The following is a 10,111-nucleotide window of genomic DNA, read 5'->3' as shown; positions in this document are numbered from 1 at the left end:
TTTTTAATTTTGTTCTGCAATTGTGGTTGTACAGTTGATTCGGGTCTAAAACGTACGAAAGACTGCATCGAAAAAAAGCGACGAACCTTATTTTTGTGTGTTATTTAAAAATTATTTTTATCGTTTATCGATTTTATTTTTCTCGACGATGAAGTGGGATGATTTTTTTTTAAATAACACATAAAAAATAATTTAAATTAGCATGTTTTATGTTTTGTTACAAATTTATTGAATGATATGATACACATTTTACACATACGTACGTGTGAATTACATTTTGTACAGCTATATATGTACCGAGATTGCGTTGTGTTTCTGTGTATAATTATCTGTATACATGTATATGCCACCCTATATAGCACACACACGCCCCCCATTAAGTCTTCATCTTTTTCTAACTTATTTTTTTCATACGCGCCTACCACCACCCTCCCCCCTCGAGGGGGGGGGGTCGAGTGCCGAAATATGAATGTCCTAACGGCAGGAATGCAAGCCTTCCCGATATAAATACACAATGGGCGTAAAGAGAACGATGTATGTTGGGCTAAGCGCTTTATGATTTTATCGTTACAAATAAGTACATTTGTTTTCCTTTCCTACCCTTCCGCACACAACCGCAATTATGTTACCGATGGGAAGTTTGGTTTTTTTATTATATATCGGCGGTAGTGGAGACCGGTTCCGAAGATGTAACAGGCGGGTAAGACACAAGATTCAGGAAGCTAAAATATTACATATCAACGAACGTACATTTAATGAGAGGAGAAACGGATATTCTTTTCTATCGATTCCTCAATTTACCGTAACTCCGTAACTGTAACAGATATAGACTAATAAGCCTTCGTAATTTAATTTTGCTGAAGGAAACAGAAAAAAGAAGAGCTCATCATAGCGCATCTTTTAAAAGAAGATCATTGCTTCAGGCAAAGTACATACTTTAAGGCATTTGCAATTGTATATTTTGCTTTACACACAGACACAGGAGTTCGTTTAATGCAGCTTATTAAATCTCCCTGTAAATTTAGGTTCTAATAATAACCTCTTTGCCACAAAAACCGATCCTCGGCGAGATTGTTTCCTCGTTGATGTATGGACGAGGAATGTGAGAAAGGGTAATCACACACGTTTTTAGTTTCCGTTTTGCTTTTATCATCTACGTTTAATAGTTCATTGCTCTTCTAATACACCTATATAATTCTTTGAGAAATTTTAAAAAAATATATAAAACATGCTGTTAATTAAGAAAACGTGGTGAAGAGAGAGAGAGAAAGAGTGCTGAGAAGGAGCCTTAAATGTTTCTTTTTCTGGCATGTAAAAATCGTGCCCTTAATCATTTCTCATTGTCATCCTTACTTGATTGGATGTTTTGCGTGTGTGTGTGTGTGCACACATACACACAGGAAGTATAGGACGGAGTATAATGCTAAATTCGTTCTATGTTTAGGTACGGCATGGTATGTACACATTACGAAGCGGTACAAACCATGTAAAAGGGATTTTTTCCCTTTTTCTTTTTTTTGCTCGCTCTCTTCTCTCTATATGCTTATCATACGTCAATTTTTGTTGTTCTTTTCCTCTCTATTGGTATGATAGTTGATTCTGAATTTTCACTTGTGTTACGAACGGACCACGCATGTTCCGTATCGAGCCACCGGCACCGGATGTGCCCGCGTGATGGTGCCATTCGCCACCACCGTTCGTTTCTTCATGGAGCAGTGCACCGGTGTCTGGTTTCGGGCCACCGCTCGACGGTTCCTTCCGATGATGTACCACCGTCGCCGCTGGTGGACCGGTGGTGGAGATCGTTTCGTACCCGCCACCGTCGTGGTAGCTTGAGGCGGGCCGACTGGTCTTATATTTGCCCTGCTGGTTGGACAGCGTGGAGGTGTGCAGATGCTTCTGCTGCTGCTGCTGATGTGCGATCGTTGCGGTGAGTCCCATATCCATCATGGGCGGTGTGTTACGGGCGGAACGTTGCGAGTGATAAAGATGATGGCGTCGGCTACACAACGTGTTTTAAAGTGGAAAGAAAAAAACAAACAAAAATAAAAGATGTAAGTAATGTGAAAGTATTGTAGCTACATTATTTACAATAATTAGTAATAATAATAAGGAGCAATATTTAATATTACATGCATGCAATACTATACAACAGTAGATAACTAAAGCACTAAATAACAATAGTTAGTGTAGATAAAAATAACTAAAAAACAACAAAATAATTAATATAAAAAGATGTGCACTGAAAGCTTATAATCAACTAACATATATGCCGAGTGTACAGACGAGTGTATTCACACAAACACACACACACACTAGCCTAAATTTCGTCTCACTAAGGACGACGTTACATGCTGTGCGTAGTGGTGTATTACGCATACGAGCGTAAACTATTGTTTACCAAGCATAAAACCATTAAAAAAAAAAAACAAATGCTGCAAGTGGACACAAACCATTACTGCTTGGGTGCGCGATTACCTTCTCCGAACCTTTCCCCCGGGCAGACAAAGCTATTTAACCGACGATGACTTTACGCGCTGCCATTGGTAACTGCTGCTGTTGCCGTTGGTGTAGGCTTCTGGAGATGATTTGTCGGTTGGTTTACTGCTGCTAACATTGTGCTCACTGTTTGGGACATTTTCCTTCGCATCCACATCAGTGTTGGCTTGCAGCATTACACTCTCATTGTGTAGGGACGGGAAGCCACTGTGTAACGTGCGTTGCTGCTTGCGACTGTTCTCAACACGACGCAACAGTACCAGCTGCTCCTGTTCACGTTCGTGCAGATGCTGCAGCTGTTGCAACCATTGCCACTGTTGGAGTTGCCAGAGCTGCTGCAGCTGCAGCAGCTGATGGTCCCGTTCGAGCAGTTCCGGTGGAAAGACGGCCGCGTCGCGTCCCGGTGGACTGCTGGACCGTTGCGTTAGTGTAGCGTTACGTGACGAGTTGCAGGACGAGATGCTGTCGTACGCGGAACGGATGGAGGTGTTGGAGGATGGTTGAATCTGCTGGTACGTAGCGATACTATCGTTTCCACCCTCATCGTGAACTCGCTCATACACGTGCTGTTGCTGCTGCTGCACGGGACGACGACGACTGCGACGACGTATACAGGGACTTTCCTGCTCACTGTTAACACTCTCAACAACCACCATTGGGGAAGCGCGTTTCTCTTCTAGCGTTAAGTTGACACTACTGGGAAAGGAGGTTTGTGTTAACACAGAGGAGTAGAGGTTTTGATAAAAAAACGAACAGCACACCTTTTTTTAAAAGCATAAAGTTTGTGAGCATTTCCATTAACAAAACAAAAGCACATTTGAACAACAACAAAAATCCCTTGTAATAAAACATATAACAAAGCTAGTTCACATATACCGATTTGTAAAACACCTACCCCCGTAAAAACATTTATAAAAGTGCGTGTTTGGTTTTCTTTTTTTTTGTTTAGTGCTATATAATCCTGTTACAGATAGCTAAAAGTTGAGTGATGCAAGAATTTTGTTAATGTGAAAACTGATGATGAAGAGAGACCGAAAAAGTTGATAACCGATACACCCCGCCAGAATAAGAAGAAAGCGTGAAAAGTGAGATAAAAAGGTGAACGACAATTAAGTTTTTGTTTTTAAAGTGTAAATTAATCTTAGAGAATAAATGTCCATTGTGCTGAATAATGGTGAATGTTTTTCTTCCCAATTTCCCTTTTGTTTTTGTTTTTTTTTTTTGTAGGATGTGTGAAATATAATAAAATGTTCTTCTTGTACGTTAAGATGTGTCGTGTTTCGAAGCAGCTCTGTACATACGAACGTGTTAGTTAAGGCGGGTTTACCTAATCTGTTGCTGCAGCTCCTCGTAGTTAACGTAGTGAGAGTATCGATGATTAAACACATCCGTATGGTGTATCGAGGTACCCGACGGTCCACCACCCGTACCGACCGGTGGTGGTGGTGGCGGCGGTTGATAGTGTGGTGGTTGCGTATGGCCATAAACGACACCGGATGAAGCGGACCGTTCCACCGAACTGGGATCGAACACAATATAGCGGGACGCATTGCTACCGGCCGGACCGGTGTTAAGTGTACCACGCTTCGCGATGGTATTACTTCCGCCATTTTTCTGCCCACCAGCACCGTTACTGCTGTCGATCATAGCGCTAGCGGATGGGCCGGTGTGTTGCTGCTGGGTGGGAACCGCCGCCGGACCGGTATAGTCGATCGCTGGCTCACCGGAACCGGTGGAGGTAATTGTACCCGTCGGTACAATCACATCCTTGCGATGTTTGCCAAATCGGAACATGTGACCGATGCCGCGTAGAAGACCGCCACTCTTCTTCGCCCGTAGCTTTGCCCCTTTACCATCGTTTAGGGACGATTGGAAGGGACTGTTGCGTGACACGAAACCACCGTCCGGGAACTCGCCGGAGTTGGTCATCGATGCGGGTGGACCGTCCTCAAGGAGCCAGTGTTTTTTCGCTTCTAAAATAATACAAAAGACGAGAGAGTGTGAGAAAAATGTCAAGCTTGGTGGAAAGATGAAGTACTTACGCGTTTCTGCCGGTTGCTCTACTACCGCGCGTAGTATTTCCTCCCGTCCACGACCGCGCGGTGTACGTAACGCGTTTGGACCCCTCGGTTCGTCCGCCATCTGTATTTCCTGCACCATCGTTTGCAACGATTCCAGGCTGGATGATTTCTTCATCCCTAGCGAAGGTCCAAGATCACCGAGCTGATCCTGCGCTTCGGCCCGCAACAGATGTGCCGCCAGTGCGGCGGTTGTCGTACCCTTACCGTCACCGTGCTGCTGCTGATGGTGATGTTGCTTCAAACTGTTCATGCGCGCCATCTGGTGTAGATCGATCGATTCGAGCGAACCACCGGACGTTGTCACGGTTGTACCACCACCAGCCGCCATAAGCAGCTTACTGTCGCGGTCCCGTTTTTCCCGTAGCTTTTTGTTCCGCTGATACGTCCCGGTTTCCCGTGCATCCATAGCGGCGTGATGCTTCTCCGACATGGAACGTCGCCCGATTGCATCCCGGCTGAATGCGTCCGACGGTGGTGGATTCGTTTCGAGCGATAGCTGTGATGCGTACGTTGCGTCAGCACCGTTCGGTGTGGAGGTGTTACCATTACCCAGCATACCACCGATATTAGGTACACCGACACTGCCACCATTACCACCGGTGGTACCACCTTCCAGTGAACGAGTGATATGAAATGTGCTGTAAGCAAACAAACGAAATTTATTTCATTTTAGTTCATATCTTCTGTTTCTGAACACACATGCAAAGATCCATAAATCTTTTGAGAGTCGACTCATGATTCGAATGATTCTTTACTAATGATTCATTTGAATGAGTCACCTCTACAATTCACTGATTATATTTCATTTTAGTTCACATCTTCTGTTTCTGAAAACACATGCAAAGCTCCATAAATCTTTTGAGAGTCGACTCATGATTCGAATGATTCATTTGAATGAGTCATCTCTACAATTCACTGATTATATTTCATTTTAGTTCACATCTTCTGTTTCTGAACACACATGTAAAGATCCATAAATCTTTTGAGAGTCGACTCATGATTCGAATGACTCTTTACTGATGATTCGTTTGAACGATTGTTCTCAAAAGAAGCACAATAATTTGGAAGCTCTAGAGATCAATACAAGTAGTGAAATTAATCAAGAAATTACTTACGGTGAAGTAGGTTCGGGATCTTCTTCGATCAGCACAACGTTGCTTCCGTTCAGGCTGGTGGCGGACGATGTTGTACTCCAGTGATCCTTGGTGGCCATGTAATAGCTCTCGTTGCGCAATCCGTGCGGTGCCGACGATGGTTGCACCAGCGACGAAGCGGACGGTGCAAACGAACGTTGCCCCGATGGTCTTTGGTTGTTGGGCGCATGGTGTTGTTGCTGGCTGTTCATCGTACTAGTGCTGCTGTTTGTGCTACTGTTACGGATGTAATGGCTGCCGGTTAACGTGTCACTGCTGCCACCGCCGGCTGATGCACCGAGTGGCAGCGTGCTGGTATGATGTAACGATCCGGTACTGTTGCTGTTCACACCGACCGTGGCCACCGAACCACCGGTAAGCCGATCGAGTACGGGATTGCTGTAACGTTTGCTTTGTTGCTGTTGCTGCTGTGACGCTGCAGGATGGGAGTTTTGCTGCTGTGCTTGCGTTGAGTTTTGAGACTGTTTGTCCGCACTAAGGTAGATCACTGTTGTGCCAGAGTGTCCACCACCACCCGTCGATTGATCTTCACCGTTTGATGCCACACCCGAACGTTGTTCCATCGTTTCGAGCAGCTCGCCCGTACTTACAGGACGGGCAATGCGTCGTGCTATCTTCAGTATTATTTTACCCGGATAGCTACCACCTAAGAAAGAAATAACCATTATTTCCATACGATCTACTTGAAAAAGCGAGAGAGGAAAACCCCGGTTTAACGTACCAGACTGTAACATTGCTCGTCGTAATGTGTCCATCGCTTCCGCATTCGATTGCCCTAACAGTGACACACCGTTCACACTCAGCAGCTGATCGTTCATCTTTAGTCGACCGTCCCGACTGGCCGCTCCACCGTGCAGCACGCTTTTTACGAATATGCCGAGATCGCCGTCCGTACGGCTGCTGCTGCCGCTTCCACTGCCTGTGGTGCTGCTGCTACAGTTACCGGAACCCGTCTTACCCTTTACGCTTACACCCAGCCCGGCCTTCTCCGTATCGTGTACCGGTATGTGGAGTGTTAGTATCTCACGGTTCTTCCACGCCGCACCGCTCAGTGATTCTCCACCAACGCCGCTACTGTTATTGGACGTTACACTACCGTTACTAATATTGCCACTAGCAGTAGCAACACCACCTCCGCCTCCACCACCACCACCACGACCCGTACCACCGCCCGTATCGTGCTGATGATGTTGCAGCAACTCTGCCACGTGATTCGTCGAAGCTGACTTCAGTATGGAGGCGAGCGGTTTCTTCTGGATGGTGGGTGTTTTCGGTGAGGAAGCCGTTACCGTGCCGGAGGCAAGCTTTGGCATGGAGCGACAGTTCGCTACCCCCGTCCGGTTGCCACCATCCATTCCATCACCGTACGCAGCAGCAGTGTCGACCGATTTCGACAGACTGTTGCTACTGTTCGATTGCTTCAGCGATGACTTTGGCATCACCGGTGGTGGTGGTTTCGGTGGCGAATTCTTTGGTTCACTTTCTACATTAAAACCCTGCAGAGGAAAGTAGAATAGATGTTTTACATTAGAGGGAGTTGTTTAGAGAGTTTTTTCTTTTCATCTGTCTACTTACTATTTCACGCTCCTTCACATCGACCGCTAGTTCCTGCTGGCGCGATACAACGATCTTCAGTGTAGCACCGTGCGGTGTACCGCGCAGTATCGAAACGACCTCCGTTTGCGATTTGCCCGTCATCGGGATACCCTCCACCTCGAGCAACCGATCGCCCGGCTTTAGCCGACCATCCTCTACAGCAGCCCCCTTCGGCAGTATGTTCTTGATGTAGATCGGACAATGTCCACCGGCCGGATTGTCACGCGTCGTTACGGAAAAGCCCAACCCATGGTCACCTTTCGTGAGTGTGATTTCGATACGCTTCCCGAGCTTGCGCGTGTTGGCGACCTGCAGGCTTGTACCGGTCGAGGGTGCGCCCGGTATCTTACGGGTCGGCGATACCGTCGCGACCTTCGCCGCCGACGTTGGTTTCTCCTCCGCTTCGATCATCATCTGTCCGATACGGTTGTCGCGCGGATAGCGTGGCCCGCTACCACTCTTTACCAGCCGACCGGCACCGTACTGCTGGTCCGCTTTCGTACCGGCCCGATGTCTGGTACTGCCCCGTACCACCCGCAATCGTAGCTCCGTCGATGCGAGGCTCTTCTTAAGATGTTCCTGCACGGAACTTTCCGAGAGTCCGACGAGCTTAATGTTGTTGATCTCCAGTATGCGATCGCCCCGCCGCAATCGGCCCCGTTCGGCCCGACTGCCCGGTTCCACGCTCTGCACCAGCAGCCCACCCCGTTCCATATCCGGAATGGCGGTGAGTCCTAGCGGGCCGCCCGTTTCGTTCACTACCAGTAGCATTTCGCTGCAAAGAGAACGGTGGAAAAAGGTGGAAATTAAACAATGAACTATTGGGGCCGAAGCAATCGCGCACACACACACATACCTATCCTTCTCACGTATCGAATCGTAGACGGATGCTTTCGCCTGCCCGAGCGGTTCCTTGCGCGTCGACTCCCTTGGTAGAGACTTTGAGCTGAAGCTGTTGTTACCACCACGACCCATCATCGTATCGCTGCTGCCAGAGTGAAATGAATGGTTTTGCAGCTGTTGCTGTTGTTGCTGTACGTAGTTCTGATACGTCTGGTACCCGTAGGCCGGTGACGATTGGTTGTGTGGCGCCGTGGAAGCAGCAGAAGCTGATGGCGTGATGGTGGCTGCTGTTGCTGCTGCTGCCGCTGCCTTCTCGGCCGCATCCATCCACCGGTATCCGGTGCCTGCTTCCGCACCGAGAAACTGCATCGACAGCCGCCCAGAACGGTTAAACGTTTGTGGCAGCAGACTGTCGTGCTGCTGCTGCCCATCCTCCTCCGGTACGTTCCATTCCTCCGCCAGCAGATGATGGTGATGATGGTAATGGTACGGTGGTCCACCACCGTTCTGCTGCGGCGAAAGCAAACGATCCGGCGGTGGATCACTGTCACTGCGACATACCGGTGCAGCTGACCAGCGTTTGCTCGTACCCTGATGGTTCCCGTTCGGGTTTACGTTGTACAGTGGGCTGCGCTGCTCCGTCACACCGATCTGATGCAGGGAGGGTTCACTGCCACGTCGCACCTGCAGCCCCAAACCGAGTGGTGCCGGCTCGTTAGCAAACACCTCAATACAGGAAGCACCTCCAACACCCGGCACACCGGATCCGGTACCCGTACCACCGACCGTTACTATGCTGTCGGTGTTACTACCAATACCTGCAGTAGTTCCAACACCCGCCGTACCAGTAGTGGTACCCTCCGAGGGTGACTCACCAGTGCCGGCAACACCACCAACTCCACCTTTGCCGCCCGGGCCTGAGGTCTGAAAGATGTCCGGGCTGCCGGTACCAACGGAACTGCCGCTCGCACCATCACCACCACCCTGCTGTACGCCTGGGTCTAAACCTACTGCAGCGTCTTCGTAGTGTGCAATGATCTCCTCCCGATCATCCGCCACATCGCTGATGTGATCTTCTGGGTCGAGAATTCCCGACTGTGACTGTAGATGATGTACCACGACCCACGAATCTGGATTCTGGAGAAAAAAGGAAGGGGAAAACACAAATAATCATATTAGATGGCAATATTATGATACTTTTAAACGCAAAGATCTAGACATTAAGACATACGATACACCCTTATCACTGACATTAAGTTTGGGGAATACTTCCATACATACCAAAGACTGCATTTCGTTCAAATTTACTTCTATTAAACCTTTTTTTCAACACAGCTGTATTGAAGATACTCTATTGAAGTGTACTGTTTTGAAATTCTTCAGAGTTCCTAACGATAAACATGCACAAATATCAAACTTCAACACGGAACAGAGCGTGTGTGGTTTGAAGAACCTTCCAACTTCGACTATAGTCTCGTACACGAACTACGAAGCACGAACTATGTTTGGTTGCACACGCTAGAACAGTACGTAACAAGTACGTGCCTGTACGGTGCAATTCGCACAAGTCCAGTTCTTGAACACTTGCGTCGATGACAAACGCGCGCACACCTCTCTTCCTGAGGAATGTCGGCAGAGAAACGCTTCCCTAACAGCGGAGTGCATTTACAGCGCAAGACACACACGCACACACCGGACATAATCAATCATAAGCGAGTTGATTGCTTTTGGCTGGTACACAGCAAAAACACCCACAATCACGTCTAGAATTGGTGATGTCTTTAATCGGACTATAGATGCGTACGTACTACGGGTGTATGATAGCTATCAACACCTATCATACTATAAAGACGTCTCTCTTTCGGCGATGTCTCTTTCTCGCAATTATCGCGACGTCGATGACCGCAACAGTGATGAGCCTGGTAGTTACACCTACCC

At 47.7% G+C, this 10,111-nt stretch overlaps 1 protein-coding gene across 6 annotated transcripts in view; it reads right to left on the bottom strand.

Annotated features, from left to right (window-relative positions):
- Window positions 1-191: 191 nt before the first annotated feature.
- LOC125761114 (uncharacterized) overlaps window positions 192-10,111 on the bottom strand; it is a 35,576-nt gene continuing 25,656 nt past the window's right edge. For 4 of the 6 annotated variants that reach the window (XM_049422003.1, XM_049421986.1, XM_049421993.1 and 1 more), the window contains exons 3-9: window positions 8,187-9,310; window positions 7,310-8,105; window positions 6,456-7,230; window positions 5,696-6,380; window positions 4,542-5,218; window positions 3,827-4,472; window positions 192-2,002 (exon numbers count right to left, since the gene is read on the bottom strand). In XM_049422003.1, coding sequence (XP_049277960.1) covers window positions 1,579-2,002; window positions 3,827-4,472; window positions 4,542-5,218; window positions 5,696-6,380; window positions 6,456-7,230; window positions 7,310-8,105; window positions 8,187-9,310 — 5,127 coding nt within the window. In that variant the 3' untranslated portion in view covers window positions 192-1,578. Of the gene's footprint in view, window positions 2,003-3,394; window positions 3,514-3,826; window positions 4,473-4,541; window positions 5,219-5,695; window positions 6,381-6,455; window positions 7,231-7,309; window positions 8,106-8,186; window positions 9,311-9,454; window positions 9,889-10,111 lie in introns of those variants that run through there. The other 2 variants (XM_049422012.1, XM_049422020.1) reach the window with 2 other exon arrangements.

The sequence above is a fragment of the Anopheles funestus genome, chromosome X, assembly GCF_943734845.2.
Source record: "Anopheles funestus chromosome X, idAnoFuneDA-416_04, whole genome shotgun sequence".
Classification (NCBI taxonomy): Eukaryota; Metazoa; Arthropoda; class Insecta; order Diptera; family Culicidae; genus Anopheles; species Anopheles funestus.
Note: the sequence above shows the minus strand (reverse complement) of the source record. Positions and strands in the feature narration are given on the sequence as shown.